The sequence below is a fragment of the Micromys minutus genome, assembly GCF_963924665.1.
Source record: "Micromys minutus genome assembly, chromosome: 9".
In the NCBI taxonomy this organism is placed as follows: domain Eukaryota; kingdom Metazoa; phylum Chordata; class Mammalia; order Rodentia; family Muridae; genus Micromys; species Micromys minutus.
The window spans coordinates 51,534,021-51,558,284 of record NC_137978.1 but is presented as its reverse complement, the minus strand read 5'-3'; the positions used below and the strand labels follow the sequence as shown (position 1 = coordinate 51,558,284).

Genomic DNA, 24,264 nt, shown 5'->3' with positions numbered 1-24,264 from the left:
TTGCTTGTGATATAATCCCACATTACTAACTTAAACCTCCCTGAGTGCTCTCAGGGTTGGAGGAGACCATGTGCCTGTGCCCATTCCAAGAAAGTATCCACACACCCACTAGAGGTGGGGACAGACATTAGTTTTGCAAAATTCTTTACTATCAGTGAGAATACAATACAGCAGGGCTAGCAATATATTCTCCCTTTGCCTGCAAGGACACCGTGGGAAGACTACACTGAGGGAGAGTATACCTCTTGGCGACTCTCGGTTTACTGCTTCCTCTCTTCTTACCGTTACTAGGCACCGACACATGTTTGCGTACGCCACAGAGAAGCTGGGCTCATCGATAGCCTTCTCAAAGACTAGGTCGATGACCCCCTTTAGCCGCTCCTCCGTGTCCACGGTAAGTGCCGACACTTGCTTCATTAGCTGGTTGAACATCTGCGGTGTCAGTTTATTTAAGATACTTCGAACTTTTCTGAAAAGTTCCTAGGAGGGTTAAAAGAAACAGAATTAGCCAGTCTTAAATGCTTAACACCTAAGGGGAACTCCCATACTGCTTTGGTCACATAAAGGTCAGTCAGGAAAACTGCATGCAGTTTCGCTTCTTCTTCCACTTTTCTCCTGTGGAACCAGAACCTGATGGGGGGATATGGGGGGGGGGGTGGGAGGTTCCGGGTATCCTATGTAGGATCAACTGCGAAAGTCCCCCCCATCCCCAGGCATTTCTCAGACCATGACAAGGAGCATCAAAGCTTTAAAATGGCTGATGCAACCTTTGAATGACTATCATTCTTTAAAAAAAATTGTTTCTAATTAGGGCTAAGCAAAAAGATTTTGATTAATAAAAAACCAATTAAGACAGTGTCTCATATATCCCAGGCTGTCCTTGAATCATCAGGTCAGATCCTGGGTGCTGTAGTCATAGGCACCCTCCAGTCCCACCGTGTGACTAGTGCATAGTCACTAAAACTAAACCTAGTCTTTTGCTTCTTTTGAATAAGCAGCTTAGAGCTAGAAAGAGCCAGGTAGAGGTGGCACTCAGGAGGCAGAGGCAGGCAATCTCTGAGTTCAAGACCAGCCTGGTCTGTAGAGGGGAGTTCTGGGAGAAGAAGCCCCGTCCCATTCGAGCTAGTAGGAAGAATGTTCTTTAGAAACAGCAGACCAAGATGAGCAGCAATACCCCACATCTGTGCTACTTTCACCACTGTTATCCAATGCCCTAGAAAGGGAAGACAAAGACCAACACATGGGAGAGGGAGAAACTGCCCAGTCCACACAGGGCAGCAACTGTCTGCACACAGAACCTGACTGTAAGGTGTCTATAAAAAAGAGCTCCTGTCAGTTAACTCCATGACCTCAGGTGGTACAACAAGCTGCAAAGACAGTCTATTTCCACCTTCCCACCCACCCACCCTCCTTCCTTCCTTCCCAATCACCCACTCACCCACCCTGTATTTGAGACACTGCCTTGCTTCCAATTGCCCGGGAACTGGCAACTTCCCAGCAGGGATCACAATCTAAGCAGCTGCTGCAGTACCAGTGAGACATCTGTAGGGACCACAGCTGTCATCTCTATGTCTACGTTAGCAGTAGATAACCAGAGATAAAAACGGACCGTTGGTAACAGCAGTAACGCACCTAGTACTTAGTTAAACACCTGACAAGATATTCACAGGAGCTTTCTAAGAACAACTGAGCTCTGCAGGAAGGAGGGCAGACTGAGCAGAGGGAGGGGTGAGCTCATCCACCTGCTGGGGGGGCTCACTGCTGCTGCAGTGTCAGTTTCTGCCAAAGTCAGCTACAGTTTAATCCAAATCTATTCCATACAGGCTTTCTATGTTATCTTTAGGAAAAAAAAAAATCACAGAACTGATTCCATACTACAGATATAAAGACAAAAGCAAAACTAAACACCCCAATGGGTTCATTTTCCAGCATCCACATGGGAGCTCACAACCATCTTATTTGTTCAGTTTCAGAGGATCTGAAACAATGCCATTAGAAAAAAGACAAAAAGCCAGGTATACAGTGGCTAACACTTTTAGCACTTTGCACACACTAATAGTGTGGAAGAACTTACAAGGGAAGGCTCAACCTAGCAGTACAGTTGTACCCAGGGCAGCAGGGCGCAGAGCTCCTCACCTGTGTTTTAATGCTTTCCGGGTCATCAGCACGGCTGTCCCGCTTCTGGCTGGGCTTCCAGGCGTTCTCTGCCTTTCTCAAGTGCACATCTTCCTTCACGGACACAGTGATTATCTTTCTGGGCTCCCTTCTCTGGCCAGGCTGAGACCTCCGAGGTCCAACAGTCAACAGCTAGGACAAGAACATTACATGCATTGAGGGAATTCACAGCAGCCTGCTTCTGCCGGGCTGCTCAAGCCTCCTGTTCACAGCAAACACTTCTAGATGAATGAAAAGACCATGTATTTGGTGTCCAAGTTAGAAATAATCTTCCTCGGGAGTCAAGAGGGAGAAAGTGCCTAAAAATACCATCATTACAACATCTCTACCTCTAAAAATGGTGTCTGATAAACTACTATTTCAACCCAGGAAGCCTGTGCTCAACAGAAGTTACACCAGCAGGCCCCAATGCCCACACCAGGTCATTATTTCCTTTCCACAAACACTCGAAGGAGACCGCACCAGTCACAGAGCTGTCTCAGGAAACAAACTATTTGCACTAGCTGTAGTAGTGCACAACTGTCATCCCCGCATGCCTGATAGGAGACAGGCCAGCCTGGGCTACACGGAGTGTCAGGGCAGCCTGAGCTAAGGGTTAGATCCTGTGTCAAAATTCAATGAACTATTAATAGATTCTAACCCAATAAAGACACTGAAACAAAAGCTGTATTTGTGAACTTTACAGGCAGAATTTAAATACAACTTTAGTATTAAATTCTCTGTAACAGACACCCACTCTTAAGGTAGAGTATTGTGATTCCTGATTTCATCAATGCAAGATGAACTAATTATTGTCTGGAAAAAAGTCTGTGTTTCTCTCTTCCCCCACTATCATGATATATTTAGTAATACCAATATACATCGACAACACAATGGTCACCAAATTAAATATTGTTACAGCAAGACGAGTTGTGCAGGGCTGGAGACGAGGCTCAGGAGTTAGGGATGTTCGCTCGTGGCCAGGCATGGTGATATACACCTGCCATCCCAGCACTTGAAAGGGAAAGGAAAGCAGGTAGATCTCGGGAGTTTAAGGCCAGCCTGGTCTACATGGCAGGTTCCAGGAAGCAGGGGTACATGGAGCCCCCCCCCTAAAAGCATGGTGGTAGCAGTGTTGGTTTTCCAGAGCGGTTTCCAGCGCCCTCACCGGGCAGCTCAACTACTGAGATCTGATGCCTCCTTGGCACTGGACTCCTGTACACACCCAAACATAATTTTAAAGGGCTGGAGAGAAAGCTCAGCAGTTAAGAGCACTGTCTCCTCTTCCAAAAGTCTTTTGAATTCAATTCCAGCAACTACAACCATCCATCCTAGGATCGCTGCCCTGTTCTGGCATACAGGTGTACATACGGATAAGATACACATCAGCATAAAACAATGAATAAATCTTACGGAGAGGACCCACTGTGTTTGCCAAGGATTGGAGTTCAGTTCCCAGTACCCATGTAAGGCAGCTCACAATGCCAGGAACTGCAGTTCCATGGGGTCCTCTGCAGTTACTGCACACACATGTACAAATCTAGAGTCCCATATGCATGCTTTTAAAAATCTTAAATGAAAATCTAAAGCTACATCTTGTATGTGGAACTAACACCGGCCACCTTAAATGCCTTAAGTCATCTTCCTTTATTGGTCTTTGAACTCTGCTTCCTTTTCCTCCTAACACGATCTCACTCTGTAGCCCTGGCTGGCCTAGTACTCACAGAAATCCATCCACTTGTCTCTGCTGGGATGGGTGGGTGTCCTGTTTGGGGACGCAGGATTTCCTGCAGTTTAGGCTGTCCTGAACTGGAGTGCCTTCGTGCCCAGCATTACTGCTCAGGATCAATCATGAGATGGATACTGTGCTTTGACTTCTCGGCTTCTTACACAATGACAATCTGGATTTTCTTCTCATAAATCATTCAAATGGTGTAAATATTGGCATTAAGAGGATTTTTAACAGCAGAGTAAAATAGTCTTCATAAGACACAAACCACAATAGTATATCATTTAATAACACAGCGCTGCACTTTTAAATACATAGAGAACTCTGGGGAAAAAAATACGGACTAAAGTACCATAAAAACTGAGAGTCCGGGTCAGATACGGTCCTAACCTAGGTTGATAAGCTTAAAAACATTTCCACCTAAATGTTCCAAGTCATCCCTTACACCAACCATCAATCAAGGACTTGAAAAGGCAATGCCAAGTGGGCATCAGGATGAAAGTTCAAATTCTGGTTAATACTGTCAAATGTACCAAGAAAGGTCAAAGAAGAGATGGCAGGATCTCAAATAGTTTAGCAAACACTGAGACATGGTTTAACTGAGAGGCACTAAAGACAAGAAAATTCCATCAGGGACAGTTGCTAAAGCAGACTAAGGACATTTACTTATAAATGAATCTTCTACATAGCATCTAGCCCACATAGCTCTAGCAAGAGATCAAGTTAGCCAAAGGCTGTCTGGATTTTTTAATCAAGGTTATACTCCTGAGGCAGCGTGTGTGTGGATAAGAACCCTTTTCAGGGCAGGAAATAACAAGTACACAATCCAACCCAAACTTGGATACAAAAACACATGAGAACAAATGCACTTGGGAAAATGGAACAGACACAAAAACGATGGACAAGTCATGGAATGAAGGCATGGCTAGACAGAACAGGTGCTAACATGCAGGTATCACATGGTCAAGTCTAGAGTTCTGCATCCCTAGCATCCATAGAAAAGACAGGTGCCACAGAGTGGCAGTGCACATCTGCAATTTCAGTGAGTGTGGGTGGGGGCAGACACACCATCCTGAAAGCTTGCTGCCAGCCAGTGTACCTGAAACAAGCCCCACATTTCACAGAGGACCCTGTCTCAAAAAATAAGGTCATCTGTGATCGAGGTGGACACTTAGACATGGTCCTTGGTCTGCCCACAGTACGTACCTTGTGCACATGTGCAACACATGCCTACACACCCCATATAAAGAACAAACACACAATGCATATTTGAAGACAGTCACTTACAAAGACTGCTTTAAACAGCAATGAGTAAGCCTCGAGATTATAACCTGAAAGTGAGACCAATTAACACACATCTCCTCATCCACTTTAAGTTCCCAGATGAAAAAGCTACCTCATGTTAAAAGATGAGACAAGGCAAACTGATTGAGCTGTAAAGGTCGAAAGCTGAATGTCGAAGGCTTGAAGCCAACCTGTCTGGGACTCTCTTTAGCATCCTTAAACCATTTATTGGACGTCTCTGTGTTTGACGTAACTACCTTGTGATCATTAGGGAATTCTTTTGGGATGTACTAACAAACCCTACCTCCTACTAATCCAAGAGACTAGAATATTATCAGACAGCCTGTGAGGTCAGAAGCCAAGAGTCCCCTGTTTGGCTATAACCCCTTAATTAAAATCTCCAGTGTATTTGATGAGTGACATTCTTTTGTTCTTTTAGCAAAAAATTGTCACAGAACTGCCACCAGGTTAGAGTGGGGCATTTGAAGAAACCCAAATCTGTGCTCTTGGGCCTTGATAACTCATCTTTAGCTCTAAAATAAACTTTCAAAATGTATTATGTATATACACCAGAAGAGGGCACCAGATCCCGTTACAGTTATGAGCCACCATATGGTTTCTGGGAATTGAACTCAACACCTCTCTTTAGAAGAGCAGCCAGTGCTCTTACCTCTGAGCCATCTCTCCAGTTAACTCTTACATCGGGGTGAGAGCTTTAGTTTGCACTGATACTATAAATGGTAACTTTAAAGTATCCTTTAAAAAAATATAGCACTTTGTAGTGCTATAATGAAACAGTCCTATGTAGTGACTGACTTATACACACACCATCTATATACAAGCATTTACACACCCACACATGGAATCCTGTGCAGTGATTATGACACACTGAAAATGAGTTGCTGGGGTTACAGGTGAGCACTTTCACGTCTACACCTGGCTTTTCCCATGAGTTCTGTTCTGGGGACTGAACTCAGGTCCTGAGGCTTTGTGGGGACCACTTTACTAAGCTACTTCTCCATCTTCCCAAAAAGTTACTTTAAATTTTGTTTCTATTTTCACCATTTTACAAGAGATACAGCTTGTTCTCAACTCATACAGCTTCCTTTGCATTAATGATTGGAAAACAATGAACAACGAGCTGGTAATAAAAACTAAGACGCACTGCAAGAAGACCCCTTGCTTTGTACTTTCCACGAATGACTTCAGAGCTGCACCAAGCAATTTGGAGAGTGCAGACACCCCATGCAGAGAATAACCAATAGTCCACATACTTCCTCTGACCTACAAGGCAGGGAGTGGACGGAGCCTGCAGTCTGGCACAGCGCAGACTGACTGGTGATGCCACTTCTGTGCGTATGACAACCGACAGGTTACTAACACTACACTTCTGGAGATGCTATTTGCCTAAAGTCTGACTTCATGGTCTATAGAAAATAAGAGCAAACCAAAAATTACACCACCACAGACATGTCTTTAAAAAAGATCTAGCACTTCCCTACAGGTAAGCAATTCAGGGGTGAGACATAGCCAGTGGAGTGCTGCCTGGGGCTGTGCTTAGTTCCAGAATTGGCAATCCATGCTCACTCTGGACTTTGTAAATCTGTAGAAACAAAGAGAGGATTAGCTGAGAGGCACTAGAATCTCTAGGATACCATGATACCCCAGAATCCTACTCAAGGCTGGCTCTATAAAAAAGAATGTGCCGGTCAGCTTCAACAGAGACGGAACAAACAAGGACCAGACCAAGTCACTGCAGTAAAACAGTGCAGGTGCACCATGCATTTAATACACATACGGGCATTATTATTATGTAGGACAGTCTTTGCCTCTTCTACTTCTTGATCACAGGACTCAGCATATAGAAGCCGCTCCCTGTGCTCAGACACAGTGTCTACCACAGCATCCTAACTGACTGGGTGGTGGTAGGGAACTGGCACTTACAGGCACGCCTCTTCCACCAGGCGTCTGCCTTCCGAAATCTGCAAAGGCTGGGGTGAAGTCGGGTCCTCGGGGCAAGATTCGAGGATCCAGAGTCCGCATTGGCAATCTGGGCTGGTTGATCTGCATGAAGAAGCACAGAAGAGCTTGAAGCACGTGTGCAGTGCATTCAGTGCCAGAAAGTTAACACATACTTCACTGATGCTGTGAGTTGACAAGGTAAGCACTGATTCTCCCTCAGAATACCAGTTGCTGAGCTGCTGGGCTGTGAGCGGTGGTGAGTCGGGACTGTTTAGGCCTGTGGGGTAAGTGCTTTAACCACCACCCAACCCCCCAGGTTCCTATGCATTACATAATAAACAAGCCCAAACTGCACTCATTTTATCATGCACCACATACGCCAATTTTAAAGAGAAAGGAAGCTGGGGACAGAGGGATGGTTTTGCGGTTAAGAGCACTTGCTGCTCTTGCAGAGGACCTACATGGCAGCTCACCACATATGTAACTCCATTCCTAGTAGGTCTGACACCCCCTTCTTGCCTTTATGGACACTAGACATACATGATACACAAACATACGTGCTGGCAAATATCCATACACATAAAGTAATAAATACACAATAAATACTCAAAAGGGAAGTTTTTAAGTCTATGCAAGGGACTGGGGACTTTAATCACCATTGAGACCTTAATAACTATTGAAAAAGTTGAGATATACAATACTTGAATTATGTTGCCTGCTACTAGGTTTCATCTTCTAGGCACCTCCTGCGCTGCTTTCTGGCCCACGTTGCTGCTATAACTCCCTACGTTCAGATCCTGTGCTGCTTTCTGGCCCATGTTGCTGCTATAACTCCCTACGTTCAGAAATGGCAGTGCTCTATAAATGCAGCCTTGCTTCCTCCAACACATGGCACCTTCACTGCATCCCTGGGAGAGAGCCTCAACAAACACACACATTAATACAGTTTAAAAACCATCGCTCAGGGCAACAGAATAGGGTCAGCAGTAAAGAGAACTTATTCTTGCAGGGCACCAAGGATTTTAGTTCCTGGCATGAACATAGTGGCTTGACTATGTTCAACTCCAGTTCCAGGGGAGGCGACACTCACTTCTGACCTCCTTGGGCATTGCATGCATACACGCAAGGAAAATACTCATAAACATAATAAAATAAAATCTAAAAGAAACAACTTCAGATCACAAGGCTTACCTTGTCAAGAACCACATCGCTGATGGGAGGCAGGCCTTCTGGTTTTTGGATACAGGCAGGCATAAACTGGAAGTCCAATAGGAACTCCCGGTCATATTGCTTCTTGCCTTCTGTATCTGCAGGCTTCCAGGATTCTAAAAAAAATAGCATAAGCAAAAACTATTTGCCCAACCCTGTTTCAGTATTTGCTGTATCTCCTTGAGGAAACAAGCAAACTCAGAGTGTGAGCCATCTAGGCTCGGCTAAGGCCATAGGTAACCTTCCTGGAGGTGGCCCACATTTCTGTGTGGTCTGCAATGGGTAAACTCTATGAAACAAGGTCCCAAAGAGACTTCATCTCAGGATTGTTTCTTGTGGCTGATATGCCTTTCCTGTCAATATTAAATTAATATAATAACCCCTGGGTATTAGCCTACCCCACTGAGCAGATTTCCTGCAGATTAACATAAAGATGAACTTTCATGATGTAATGCAGTTTAGATGAATTGATTTTATAAAATTCTTGACTTGATTCAGATAATCTTGGTCTTAACTGTTTTGCTAAAAGGATGTGATAAAGGTAGAGTCAAGAACAGCATTGCCCACTGCTGCTAACAGTAAGCAAAGGCTGCATATTAATAATTACAACGAGCTTTCATATTATAAGAGGAGATACAACCTCAGGACAACTTTGTATTCAAGGAAAAGCATGAAGTTTGTGCTCAGGGAAAAGCATGAGTTCCAAGGTTTAGGCCACAAGTGTGCGCTATAAGGCAAGGCCATGGGAAACTGTTGCTTTGAACTTAGTATCAGCATCCTTTCCTAACTCCCATTTTAACATTTTATCTACGAGGTAATCTTCTAAGAACTTTTATCTATAAAAAAGCTAAAGAAATAAATATTTGGCTTGGGGGTATCTGAGCCATCCACCCATCTATACATCCATGTACCCATCCAAATACAGTAATGTAGTCATTTTCCACTTCATCCCAAGACTAGCCTGGTCTGCAATAGGCAAGCTGGCTGCTATACCACATGTGTTAATCCCAAGGCCAGTGTTATTTAGCCACAGAATAAGCAAGAGAGTGTCACATCTCCAGACGCTAATAGCATCCAATACAGTTGAGAAAGCTACAAGGCCAGAGATCATCAGTCTTTTGGCCTTCATTCAATGCTGTGTCCAACCTCAGCTCATTCCCCTAAAGCCGGGCAGGCACCTCCCTCAACCCCCAATCCAAGTTAGCTCAGGCATCCTGACAGCTGATAAAGAATAAAGATTCCAAACGTCTACATAGGACGCCCTCCTCAGAGCCTGTGGCCAGGCTCCCTTTTGTTGATGGTTTCCCTGTATATCTTTGGCTGTCCTGGAAGGAGCTGTGTAAATAAGGCTGGCCTTGATCTTACAGAGATCCTCCTGCCTCTGCCTCCCTAGCACTGAGATTAAAAGCGGGGTTCCATCACCACTCAGCCTCCCAGGCTCTTAAGGACATACAAAGACTGTCAGGCCAGGAAAGAGCAGACAACACTTAAGCTTCCTTTAGCTTCTGGGGAAATAAAGTCAGCCAAGTGGTGGTTTACATGGAACCGCTACTTTAAAGAAAAAAACAAAAATAGTTTACTTCAACAATGAAAGCCTAGTTAGCTAAACAGAGGATTTTCATCTTTGTCCTCAGTTTAATTTGAAGAAATTAAGTTGGGACCTGGTGAGAAAGCCTGACCCCCTGGTCTTCTGTTTTGAAAAAAGGGTTTCCCTGTGGAACTCAGCTTCAGATGCTAGGGTGACAGGATGGACCACCAGGGTTGCCTTAGCCTATTTTTATTACAAAATTGCAATTAGTATTTTGCCACAGAAATTTGGCTTGCCTCTGTCATATCAACCATTTAACCTCACTTTGGTCTAAAAAATTTTCAGCTTAAATTTTTAAAAAAATTTTTAAATTTCTTTTTTAAAAAGATTTATTTATTTATTAAATATAAGTACACTGTAGCTGTCTTCAGACACACCAGAAAGGGCATCGGATCCCACTGCAGATGGTTGTGAGCCACCATGTGGTTGCTGAGATTTGAACTCAGGACCTCTGGAAGAGCAGTCCGTGCTCTTAACCACTGAGCCATCTCTCCAGCCTCCTCAGCTTAAAAGCTTAAAATATGTGGGTCTGTGCACAGGAAAGCAGCCTCTGCAGAGACCTGGGGGCATGGATCCCTGGAGCTGGAGTTACATGCACTTGTAAGCTGTCTGAGGCTGGGAACCCAACTCTAGTCTACTGCACAATTAGTATGTGTTTTTAAGGACAGAGACATTTTTCAAGAGCCTCAGCCTTTCTTTTTTTTCTCCAGCCTTCCTTTTATTACATAAAATTCTATGTGAAATTTGAAGAAGCCCCAGATCATGTCCCAGTAGCAGTTCCTTGTGTTCTTAAGGTTCCTACCCCAAGAGACTCTTTTAATGTTATGAAGATGTTTTCAAACCAAGCCTGTCTTATGTAACTCTATTCATTACTAAGTAGATACTTGATGGGGTTTAGGATTTAAACCATCCCTTTCCCAACGTTACTGGTACGAGAGGATTACAAGATCAAAGGAAATCAGATGACCATCAGATAGCTGGACCCTGTAACTCAGCAGTGACAGCACTGTCATCCCAAATAGAAAGAAAAGGCCACCATCAGTGTTTAGTGATCTGGTGGGAGACGTCACTCGTACGGTTTAAAAGAGTTTTTCATACGAAACCGTTCTGCTCAGTACTTATTTGATGTGCGATGACAACGCCAACGCTATGATTTGGAAAACCGTCAGATGGGTGTGACAGTGCGGTACACGACAGGCCAGGCCTGGTGGCACACACATGCAATCCCAGGTCTTCTGGAGACTGAGGCACAAGGACTGCAGGTTAAGGTCAGGCTGAGATACAGAGTGAGTTGTGTTGAAAAGTAAAACAGGGCTGTAACATAGCTCAGTAGAGAAACCGTGTCCTAGCATTTGAAATTAACCCAAATTTAAAACAATAGTAATTCAACATGGGAAGTATAGGTTAGTGGTTTCCCAATATTCCTGACTACAAAAACCTTCAGAGAGGATGCAGGCAGTGACAGGAAGGAGGATGTGAATTGTATACATTTATGAACTTGCCTAGAATCTGTCCCTCAGTAGACCACACAGGAGACCATGACTCAATGTATCACTGAAGGATAAAGGCAGAACTGATGAAAGCCTCTCAGCTGCCCACTTGTCCTACAGGAAGCCACAGCAACATGGCTTCATTACTATTCTTTAGGACACTACTGCTTAATACTCTGGAAACTTCCAACACCTGGCCTGGGCTATCTCCAGTCTAGCACGTGTACACTCAAGGTCGGCTTTCTGAACTTTACTTTCCACATTTTCCCCCCCACGGTACAGGAAAAAAAAATCTTTCCTTGAGCCCAAAATTCACATCCAAGGAGTCACAGCATGTCCCTCCATGACAGTCTACACAATCATGGCTTGCAGAACCAGCAGACTGTGATTTGAACTGCTGAAGGCAACTCCGGCCTGCTAGGTCAGAGTGCAAATGCATCCGTGTTGTCTTAGATCTGAGAGCCTCTGACCTCACCAACTCTGCACAGCTCCTCCTCTACCTGCTGGTCTGCACACTGTTCAGTCAGGGGAAAGACAAAACACCCGAATCCAGAGCGGGGAGGCCTGTCTTCAGGATGCTAGTTGCACCTACAACACCACTTTACACTAATGTGAAGACAACAGACTTGTCTTCCTGAATTCTAACAACCCGCTCTGCAGATTCCCACTGGCTGTTGTGCTGGGACAGTGAGGGTTTAGAGAAAACTCTACGCTTACTAGTTTTTAAATCCGCCTTGGGCTAACCTAGCTGTCCTGGAATCCTTACTTTATTATAAGCTCTTGCCATCAGGATTTCAGCTCTGTGAAAACACCTCGTTAAGACCACACAGGGATAACTTACCTGCTTTAAATGGAAATGTAACACCATCACCGGAGCTATCCGTAGAGCCTGAATTAGCATCTCCTCCTTCCCCCTCAGAAGCACTCTCAGCACCATTTCGGACAGGCTCAGCTTCTTCTCCATTTTCTTCCTCAGCTTTCACCCTCTTCAGAGTAGAGGGGTCTCTCTCCAATTGAAACCCTTGGCTCATCTTCTCTTGCTCAGGTTCGAGGACACTATCAACTGAAAGCTCTTCTTCGGCTTTAGTCTAGAGTGCAAGTAAAGATGGAACTCATGTTGTGATATAAATATTATATAGTGAATATAATATATACAAGAAAACATGCCACTCAAGATGGCAGTGTCTGCACTCAACATATGGCACAAGAACATGTTTTAAATCATCTCCCCAACTGCCGCGTGACACAGAGTTCAGACTGAAAGGCACTCACCTTTAACTAGTGGAGTCTCAGTGTAGTTAAGGTTAGCATGAAAGTACTGCCCCACTTTTAAGGGTTTCTTTGTGTGTAATACTTGCTCGCCTAGAACTCACTGTAGTCCAAGCTGGAACTCAAGGCTCCACTGCCTCTGTACTATTCACCAGGACTAAAGGAGAGCTACCACACTCAGCTACGAGCTACTAGTTCTTGAAAGAAGATGGTCAAGGAACAGTCTGCTCAGAAACCCAATCCTGCCCTTCTCCACAGCTGGTCACAGAGCAAGAGACACTCCAGCTTTGAAACAGTGTTGGGATTGAAGAATGAAAAGCGATACAGTGATGAGCACACCAGGAGCCACAGGTTAGTTAGCAACCTACTAACCTGTCGGAACCCATGGCTGTATGTGAAGAACACACAGATTATTTACAGGAAACTACTCAGTACTGTCTCTAGGGGGTACCTATTTTGTAGGTCAAGAAACATGAATCACCTCTTAGCTTATTTCAATCAAAAGTCTTGGTATTGGTTCCATCATGTGGAACTGAACATGTCAGAGGCCTTTGTGTGCTAGGGTTCTCTCTCTGTAAATGAAGTAAAGGGGGCTCTGAAGACAAGCTTTCCAGCACCAGGAGATGCCAATAGCACGTTACTGCTGAGCAGATGAGCCAGAATGTGCTACTGGATCAGAACACTGTGCTATGGCCTGGTGCCAAAGCCTGCCCTATACTCGGAATGTTTGACCTTACCTGATTAGGACGCAATTTTGTTACTCTCAAAGAAGAATTTTTCTTCTTTAACATGTAAGTAGTGAAAAACACTAGTATTGTGTTTCTACATCAGATAACAAAGAAAGACACAACTTTTTAAAGTCTTACAAGTAGACAGGGATGCTCCAAAAGACCTACACTTATATGATCCTGGGGTGTATGTGTGTGTGTGCACGCACACACACTAACACACATATGCAAACTATCAAAAAAGAAAACAGGTAATCGCTATGGGACTAACGGCTGGAAGAATTCAAGTTCAAAGCTTTGACTACAGAAAAACACCATGTGAAACTTTGGGTTCAATTCCAAGCACCATATAAAAGGAAGCAAGATGGGAAAAAAACACCCCCAGTATTTAATTTAAAAAAAAAAAAAAATCACGCATGCCAATAATTCCAGGAGGGTTAGAATTCAAGTCTGGGCTGAAAAGATGGGTCACAGGAAAACTGCTTCTATACAAGCTCGAGTGGCAGCGTTTGGATTCTTGGTAAAAGAGTAAAAGCTGATACAGCAGATAGGCAGGATGGGTCAGTGAGCACAGGCCCTTACTGCAAAACCTGATTTGATTTTGATACCCAGATGACAAGATAGAAGGAGAAAAGAAACAAATCCTATAGGCTATCCTTGTGTGTGCACGCGCATGGACACACACACACACACACACACACACACACACGAAATTCAAGGTAATACTGCTCAACTCAGTAGCAGATAACCATGCATAGGCACTTGAGGACTAGCCTGGGATACATGAGATACTGTCTCAAATTTAAAAAACAAAAGGTAAGCAACATAAACCTTCAAATGCAGACATTAAATTCCAAGAAAATAGCCTAGAAATATATGTTTATATATAAAAGGGAAGTGGGCTACTTTCAACCTTTGAAAAAAGGAGACTGGGTAAAGCTGATGAGGGGCGTGCTCTGCTTCCTGTACCCAGCACTCCAAGATGCTGAGTGAACTGACAAGGACTGGAGGTGCAGTGCTCTGTTTAGTGTGGGTGATGGGGAGAGCTCTTCTAGACTTTGAACTCTACGGCTAGAGTTCAGTAGGTGGGACCACGGTATCTGAGGACACCCAGAAAACCAAAAGCCCCTGAAGCACTAAAGAGCTAAACACATCACAGTTCTTAAAATTCGTACTTTAGATCTTGCAAAATGTGTCAATAAAAGCTATTCCTAAAATCAGCATCAGGGAAACAACAGGGAAAAAAAGGAAAGGTGACACTCAAATTTGATTGTAAGCACAGAAGCAGGAGGTCTCCTGTGGGAAGAGGAACCACACAATGTAGCACACAGAGTCACCAAGGGAAGACACAGAATGCCACAGGGCTCCACAAGCAAAGTGGAGTTTGTGAAGTTGATGAACAGTATTAACTGTTTATTCCAAAATCTAATAGAGCTGAAGGGATACAATTTTAGTTGTATCTCTGTGCATTCAAAGCCAGTATGGTCTATATAGAGGATTCCAGGGTAGCCAGAGATACAAAGTGAGGCCTTGTCTAAAAAAGGGGGAGAAAAAAGAATAAACCAGATGAAAGAATACATTATGGGGCAGAGGTGGTGCACCCTCTTAATCCCAGCACTTAGGCAGAGGCAGGCTGATCTCTAAGAGTTTGAGGTGTGAAGGGTGGGGTGGAAGGAAAGATCCGCCTTTATTGTGTGGGCAGGAGAGATGAGTCAGCAGTTAACAACTTGGGCTGCTCTTGCAGAACACCAGATTCAATTTCCAGAACCTTCATGGCAGCTCACAAGTGTCTGCAGCTCCAAGTCTACGGGCTCTATCCCCTCACAGACACAAAAACACCAATGCACATAAAAGAAATGAATCACATAATAAAACGTAAAAAGAATACCATTATAACATTGTCATATTATTCATGACACAACTGAGTGATAAAAAGGACTGAACATTACCTACCTACCTGCCTGTATCTATCACCCATCGATCCGTCTGTCCGTCTGTCTGTCCCTGCGTCAACCCACCCATAGCCAGATTCTATGTAGAGCCCTGGCTGTCCTGGAACTAGTTCTGTAGACTATACTGGCTCAACCTCAGAGATCCACCTGCCTCTGCCTCCTGAGTATTGGGATTAAAGGCACACACCTCTACTGATGTGCCCAAATTACATTAGTTTTAAAGGCTGAGAAAATAAAGGGTGAGACCAATAGTGGAAATTAAGGCAAAAGTATCTAAGATTCAATAAACTGTGCAAATTATTATTCTGTAGGAGAGGCATAGGACTAGGAATTCTGAATGAAGACTGTATAAAAGAGAAAATATTTTAAATATTATAAAATATATCAGTTATGTGACTCTGTCTCTGTGTGTATGTGTGTGTGTGTGCGCGCGCGTGCGCGCTTGCATGCCTCCACACATTTTCACACAAGTGCAGTGCTCACGGAGGCCAGAAGTCATCAGATCCCTCATGCAGGAGTGAAGAGCAGCCCATTCCCTGACCCCTGCAGCCACCTCCCTCACCTGACTACTCAAGGTTATATACACTGTGTGGTAAGAGAGGGAACGGCTGCTCCACATGGACCACAGCAACAACTCTACAACAAACTCTGGTCCACAGCCTGCTTCTGGTTTACCAACTTTTCATAAATTATAGGAGTTAAGGATAAGTCTTATTGCAATGATTAAAAACCCAAAAAGGTATGTGTCCTTTTATATACAAATTCAAATTTCAGTGCCCCACCCAATAGGGTTACTGGACCATAGCACGGCTCAGCCGCTGACAGACTGCACTGTGCCAGGCCTGAAGAGTTGTGGGAGCAATAACACTAACTTCAAGTATGTACTATCCAACTGGAAATGAACAGCTCTGGGGACCTCCACACTAAAGAAAGGCACAGGAATGGTGGTGGCCCACCATTCAGTATTCAGTAATTCTTAGAAATGGGGTCAGAGCACAAAGGACAACAAGGAAACTAAAGCAAACGAACCAAACCCAGCCAAGTCTCAGGAGGAATCTCCTTGTGAAACCCAAGCCATACCCGGGCTGCGTGCGACTCCCCCGCCTCTAGGAAGTATCTTATTCTCTGCAGGAACATCATTTTCTTGTCAAGCTTCAAGGTAGGCACCAACTACTTGTACCTCTCAAACTTAGTGCTAAATCTTGTCCCTCAGAAGCACAATGAAGTCACATTCACACGCCTCTTAGTGGTTGCTAGGCAACTCACTGTGACATCTACAGAGCATCATGGAAAGAAAATGACGTGACAGGAAGCAACAAGGATACTGTCAGCTGCGTGAACAAGATGCAAGCTTTTTAGCTACAAAGAGCTGATGAGAAGATTACTGAAAAGCTGTCTTAGGCAGCAAAGTGGCTCAATAAATAATGTTTAGCTTGAAAGGCTGATGGGGTGAGCTGGATCCCCAGAATCCACATGAGCCATGGCATAATGGCAAATAAATAAACGTTGCCTCAATGGGGAGAAGCTGAGAATCCCCATTTCCACTTTTCCTTTACCAGTTAGAAAAGGAGAGCATGCCCAGAACAGCGTCTCACTCTTTACGTTGTCATTATTGTATCTTCAGTGACCTGTAAGAAACTGGGAGCTAAAGGAACTGAGTGTAGCCAGTTGGTAAAGTACACGACTAAGTGCAAGGTGTAAAGAACTACTTGACTTCGGGTCCCCAGAATTAAAGGAGCCAGGCATATCCCCAGAGTTCACTAATCAGCCCACCAGTTAATCTCTAGGGTTAGTAATGATGGTCTCAAAATTGACAGTGATGGAGGAAGACACACAACATTGACCTCTAGTCTATACACACCCAACGCACAGGCATGTACCTGAATACATACATCCATGCCAATAGAAAATACCACACACAACAAAAACACACACACACACACACACACATTTATACACTGACTATTTAGAAGAGGTATTCTGAAAGAGGAGCAACAATAATTCAAGAAAATCAAACAAACAAAACTTGTAGACATATTCTGTGCTTGACATACCAAGATCAGAATGGAAAATGTTATGTTACGAAAGGTACCTCAGAAGAGACTGTCACTCACCTCCGCCTCTGCTTCTAACACTTCATCTGGGGCTCCGGTCCGCTCTTTTGTTTTCTTCCACGTCTTTGGCGCAGTGGTAGCTGTTTGCACTGAAATATAAGACCAGTCCTGTTACTTACCTCTGTAGTCCTGGGATTAACAGATCTCAAGCATCTTTGTATCCTAGCTCAGCAGCACAGAAATTCACCTGCAGCCAAGAGCCAAATGAAAGCCATGTGAACACTTTCACTTGGCAGTCAAGCCACACAAACTTGGATGTGCACTGGCAGCCTGGATGCTCCAGTATGGCTTGAGGAACCTGGGGTGTGATTCAGAAGAGACACAGCATCCCTCGTTTAAACATCCAGAATCTGAAGTTTTGTTGAGCATGTGATTTTGAAGATATCAATATGAAACACTAACCTGCCTGGAACTCTATGTAGACAAGGTTGGTCTTGAACTCAAGAGAGATCCACCTGCTTCTGCCTCTCAAGTGCGGGGACTCAAGACTGATATCACCATTCTCAGTCCCCAAATTCAGAGTTAAAAGCTCCTGATTCTGCATTTTTAAATTGGAACCTGAGGCTGGAAAGCCTGTAGTTTCCTGCACATCAGATCAGGACAACACAGACTAGACCTGGCGCTGGTACTACTAGGCAACTGTGTGATCTTTACCAAGGGACACTTCTCAATCCCCTGCTGAGGCAAACTATGAATTAAGAATGAGGTTAGCTGGGCTGGAGAGATGGCTCAGCAGTTAAGAACACTGACTGCTTGAGTTCAATCCCCAACAACCACATGGTGACTCACAACCATCTGTAATGAGATCTGGTGTGTCTGAAGACAGCTACAGCTTATTCATATACATGAAATAAATAAACAAATCTTAAACAAAAAGGAATGAGGTTAGCTAAGACAAGTTCTTGTTTAGGATCAGGCTCTAAAAGCTCTGCAATGTTTTCTAAGGACGGTCATGACCAATGCCCACCTTTATTTAAGATCAAAATCAGTGCCCAAGTATTTCCTGGTACCAGGGTAAAACTGACAAAAGTTAATTTTTACCATATATTTCTCTTGGGTCAGAATTAAAAATGGAAGACTGAGTTCATAAAGGCCTTACTCTTATCTTTGGTGGTGGTGAAGGTGATGCAGAGGACTAAAGCCAGAAGCTCAGCCATAAAAGATTTAAAAATATTCATCAGACTTACGGATCTTCCAGAATTGGTCAATACATGGATATGAAATCTACAATTTAACTGTCACAGGGTAAGCAGGAAATGTTAGAGGGGCAGTACAGAAGGTAGCCCTTGGGCCATCAGATAGGACCAAAGTGTCTGAACAGATGGGTGGGAAGACCAAGGAAGGCCACTTAACAGAAACAAAACCAGAAATATGCAAGCCCAGAGCAGAAGACTATGCCAGCACATACTCTTTAGGGAACAAGGAAAAGGGACAGTCAAAACTCTTAAAATTAATTCACCATCACAGAAATGCCACAAATACTATAGATCTGTGATAACAAGCCTCAAGCCAATTATCTTTGCCCTCTTCCTTCAGGAACCACGGTTAGTAAGAAAACACTAGGCTCACCAGCTATTACTTTGTCTTTGGTCTACCCAAGAAAGTATTTCGTCAATGGAGCTGGGAGGTGAATGAAAGAACTCACATCCCTGTAAGCGATCATCTCAGGACGGGTCCTTTTCTACCCTGACTGACTGGTGGAGTAGTAAATTTCCCATGAGCTGAGATGGCAGCAAAAGGTGAGAAGCAGCTACGAAGGAACAGTAAGTAGTTGGAAGAGAGGCAGAAGGAGACAGAGACAGCACAGGAAGTATGAACTAGTGAGAAGGCGGCTCTGCAATTAAAAACCTGCAGGCCAGTGTCTCTTCCACTGAGCCCCTGCAGCGGTGGAGAAGAGCTGTGCTGGGGTTTTTTTATTCTCTGCAGCCTGCATCAGTGACTTAAACCAGCAGCCTGAGAGAGGCATTGCCAACATTTCCAAGACAGAGATAGGAGTTCCACCCATCTTCTGACAGCACTGAGGAGGCAACGGAAAGCCTGGCGTTCCTAATCCCAGGGGCCCAGAGATCCCCAGCTGCTGCCTATAGGGAGACAGATCTCCCCTCCTTAGTGTCCTACTGTAGAAATGGGTTCCCGGTTCCCAGCAGGGGGCCCCATTCATCTCCAAGGCGCTGCTCACACAACCCAGTGCACAAGGAATCCCGACTCACATGTCAGAAGGCACCTTAGACATGAGCCTTGCAAGACAGGGAGGGGAAGGAGATCACAGAGAACAGACAGAGCTGAAAGCCATCTTATCCTGAAATATCACAGACATTTTGGCCAATTTTCATTTTGATATGTGTTTATGTTACAGTCTGGTTATTTTTACCTGGATTTTAAACAAGAATCTAAATCATTATTGCACTAGTCTTTTTTGTGGAAATTCTTAATAATCCAACTACTGAATTTCCTACATATTCCCTCCATAAATGTTGTTTAACCATAAAGTTCATACTAGCATCCTGCTGGTGGAAGAGTAAGTTTTCAGTCATACAGATATAATTGAAACAAAATTTAAAACACAAAAACAATTGAAAATTAAAATATAATAAATAGTGAAAACCCATTAAAAAAAAAAGCTAATGTTACAAAACTAAGAAAACTGAGCCGTTTAATTAAGAGCATTTAAGAAACAGGACATGACTCTGGTGAAGGACTTGTCACCCAGCAAGAAGACCAGAATGTTGCAAGACTGATCACACTGTGAACCCCAAGATTGTGTTATTTACTGAGAAACCCTGTTTCCAGTTGTGGTGTGGCTCAGCCCTTAGCACATACCTTCAATTCCTCTGGCTGGAATACAGACACGCAGTTACTTAGTAGAAGCAGCCATGTTTGAAAGTGATGTCTAATTGAGTGGCAGACAAAGTGACGAATAAGAGGAAGATTTGACAGATAGGATACGCCCAGCTCTCGTGAGAACAGAGAGGAAAGGGAAGCTACCTGAGGAGCAGTGCAGAAAGGAGGAAGGAAGTAGTTTTGCAGGGACAGTCGTAAAGAGATGAGTTGAAAAGAGAACACATTAGACACAGGTGAAGACAGAATGAACCAGAAAAAAATGGAGAAGGAGGCAAAAGAATAGAACATTGCCCAAGGTAGTATGAGGCCAAGCAGAGCAATTCAGGCAGAGGCTGAGAGAAGCCAGATTCAATCAGCCAGCGTGCAGAGGACAGCTGAGTTAAAGCAGCCAAGAGAGTTCAGTAAGAACTACAAAAGGATGAGCCTATAGAGCAGTAAGTCTCAGGCTGAAAACATTCTAGGCCTAAATAAGACTGTACAGAGGATAGAAGCTTCCAGGACTAGGCCTAGGTTAGCAGACGGAGGCAGTGAGCCTCAGAGATGACAATTAGATCAGGCTTATAAAAACTATATATTTACACCAGAGTTCAATTCTTAGGTCCCACAAAGTAGAAGGAAAAAAAAAATTCCCACAAGCTATCCTCTGACAGCCATAGACACAACATTAGACACTCACACAAAATAAATAAAATGTAAAAAAGATAGTAAAAAGTAAGAACAGAATAAAATGTTTGACTAGTCTATGGGAAGTCCAAAGAATTATATGAAATCAATCAGGTTTGAAATTTCACTTCCACAACAAAGAGCACAGCAGAATTTTTTGAGTCACGGTTTGTGGCAGGTCCTAAGAACCTGAGAGTGTTCTTACATTTCCCTACAGAACCCAAGCTACACGGCCAATCCCAGGATGTGTATTTTTATCAGCACTGACTCGGAGCCAGAGCTACCTCCATAGTTCTGTCATCTCTCTCGTCACAGTGAGACTTTTCATCCAGGAACCTGGGTCTAGGAACTACCTGCCTGTCATAAAGACCCAGATTCTACTTTTCCTTTGAATAAAAGCAACTAACAGCTGCTGAAATTTTCAGAATCTCAGATGAACTAGGTTGGTACACGACAAGGCAGCTGAAGAAAGAAGAAATACAATTTAGGGGTATGGTACGTGGAGGCGGAGGTGTAGAATTTCATGTTTAAGACCAGCGTGGACACAGGGAATTTAAAGCCTCGGTGGACTACACAGAAAAGGCTTGTTGCACAAAGCCAAACGTGATTACTGTTGTTCCCACTAACGGTAGTGACAGCCAACTGCTAATAGTACAGAATGGAATAAGGAGCTACAACTTCAAACTGACTGTTTATTTTCTCATTCTGCACATGTGAGCATGTATGCTGGAGCTCGGCCTGCCCACTTGGCAGCTCCAGCTCTCACAACCACAGGCTGCCTGTGGTGCTTGGTCCAGGACTTAAGGTTGTTGAATGATAAAACTGTTTTTGCTGATTTTCGGTATTTCTGGATTTTTTAAATTACTTTTTGGTCACAATCTGGTAATGAGTTTGGCTGCCAGCTGAGAAAGCATCATTTACAAAAGCATCATTTCTTTTCTCCCTTTCCATTCACTGAGGACTCAGTGTGATTGATCTTCCAGTTTAAAGACAGTGTGTACAGAGACCAGGGCTCAGGACTCAAGCGACACAAAACTGAGTGTGTGCTTTACCACTGCTGAGGTGGTAAAGGGCATTGTCACAGGCCTATACATAAACAGAGTAGAATGTTCCAGCAATGGAACTCTCTCAGAGTTCCCCCCTAGACACCCAGGGTTCCCTCTTTCACCCAGGGCTTCTGTTCACATGACTTTTCTTATCAGCTCCCCTCCCTTCAGCTGGTATATACCAGAGTCCTCAAATTCCCAAAAGGACTCTATTTTGTCCTCACTCTTGTCAGTTTTGTTTTTTCATTTCAGAAATTCCCATAGGAATCTAGAAAAAGGAGACGCCAGTTTCTCCTGAAAACAAGAAAAGGCTGGGTGAGAGAAGAGAACCACAGTGAAGCCTGTGGTGTGTGCCGTGTGCCTTTTATTCCAGGACTTGAGGGGCAGAGGTAGGTGGCTGTCTGTAAGTTCCAGGCTGGCCTGGTCTACATAGCAAATTCCAGGACAGCCAGGGCTACAAGGTAAGACCTTACTCCCCCTCCCCGCACACACACAAAAAACCCACAAACCAACCAACCAGCCACATACACAGCGAGGCCATGAACCATCAATGACTGGAGACTGGGAGAGAGAAGCTACAGGACTTGGCTCACAGGGTGGACTTCTGCTCTCCTGAAAGCAGACAAGTGAACACTGAGTTTTCACTTCTTGCTTTACCATAATTGACCACAAGATTATCCGAGTGATAGCATCCAGGTGAGCTCCATAGGTGTTTTCAGTAACAACCATTTTGCTTCTAATTTTATTTTAATTTTTCCCATCATTTGAGGTTAACTTTTAACAGTTTCTGAAGGTGGATGCTGAGGCCAACAATATGAAGATAACTTTAACAATATATTCAATTAGTTGTTTAAATTTCCATCTTAATATCACCTTTGCAGTGTGCTATGCACAATAAATCTTCACCCAAGACGCTCATATTTTAACCCTACAACTCAAACCTTTGCATGGCAGAGTGCCCTTGTCTATGTGGTAAAATTAAGCATCTTAGGAAGAACAGGAAATCAGACATTTAGACATCATGTAATCATAAAGAACTTTTGGGGGTCATGGCTCAGTGGTTAAGAGCACCTGAGCTCCCACATGGCAGTTTTCTGTAACTCTATTTCTAGAGAATCCAGTATGCGCACACACACACACAAACACACACATACACACACACACACACACACACACACACACACACCACCAATGCGTTTAAAAAGAAAAGGCCTTGTTAAGTATAGGGAGGAGGCAGGAGAACTAAGGGAGAAGAGAGTGGTGGTGAGGTTTGGATGACTGTAAAACAGCAAGCAGGGATTTATGAACAGTAAAGAAACAGACACGCGCGCGCACGCACGCACACACATATATTATGAGTGTGTGTTTGTGCAGGAATTATGTGCAGGTGCCTTTAGAGAACAAAAGAAATGGTTTGGTCCCTCTGAGCTGGGACGCCTGGCTTCTTTCTTGTTTGGGATCCAAACTTGGATCTTCTGAAAGAACAGCAAGCACTCTTAACTGCTGAGCCATTTCTCAGGCCCCAAGAAGAAACGTCTGAAGTAATAAATATGCCCACAATCACATGAGCAGACAGTTGTGAAATTTTACTGAAATATGTATAGTTGTATGTTAAGCCGTTCAGTGACTTGGTGTGATAGTGAAAGACTGCACCCATGCATGCTAACAGCATGCTCACACATGAGATACTTTACGAAACACTGACTTTTACACAGCATTTCTTTTAATGAAAAGAAAAAGTCTGTTCACTAAGTAATTATTTCTAAGACACAAATGTCAACTGGAACAAACAACTGTTACTAATGCCACTAATGCCCACCTCAACTAACTAATGTTCCCACTGCAGTGAACACTGTCTGCAGGGTAACAGTCTTGGGTGTAATTACTTTCCCAAGCATACAGTCCTACAGCTCACCAAAGCAGACAAGCACATTTATACATCTGTACACTGCACAGGCTAGCTGGGATGGTAATTCCTCCTGGGGCTGGAGCTATCACCCCGGAGGTTAAGAACACCTGCCCTCACAAAACTGCAGAATAGAGCACACACACTTTCAAGGCCAGGAATCCCACAAATGCCTGCAACTCTAGCTCTGAGGGATTTGATACCCTCTTCTGGCCTCAGAGCACTCCAATGTTACCCCGAAATACACCAGCAAAATTAAACACCCCTCATCCCTTTCATGTATTCCTTTTATTAAATATTGTCCTATTTAGCTCTCCAGAAGTTAAGCT

The 24,264-nt window shown here is 43.9% G+C and overlaps 1 protein-coding gene across 23 annotated transcripts in view; it reads right to left on the bottom strand.

Moving 5' to 3' along the window:
* The window catches only part of EIF4G3 (eukaryotic translation initiation factor 4 gamma 3), a 202,364-nt gene that overhangs the window by 40,586 nt on the left and 137,514 nt on the right, over window positions 1-24,264 (bottom strand). For all 23 annotated transcript variants that reach the window (XM_080921656.1, XM_080921675.1, XM_080921672.1 and 20 more), the window contains 6 exons: window positions 17,480-17,568; window positions 12,258-12,504; window positions 8,321-8,454; window positions 7,112-7,231; window positions 2,137-2,307; window positions 283-480 (listed from right to left, as the gene is read on the bottom strand). In XM_080921656.1, coding sequence (XP_080777782.1) covers window positions 283-480; window positions 2,137-2,307; window positions 7,112-7,231; window positions 8,321-8,454; window positions 12,258-12,504; window positions 17,480-17,568 — 959 coding nt within the window. The remainder of the gene's footprint in view (window positions 1-282; window positions 481-2,136; window positions 2,308-7,111; window positions 7,232-8,320; window positions 8,455-12,257; window positions 12,505-17,479; window positions 17,569-24,264) is intronic.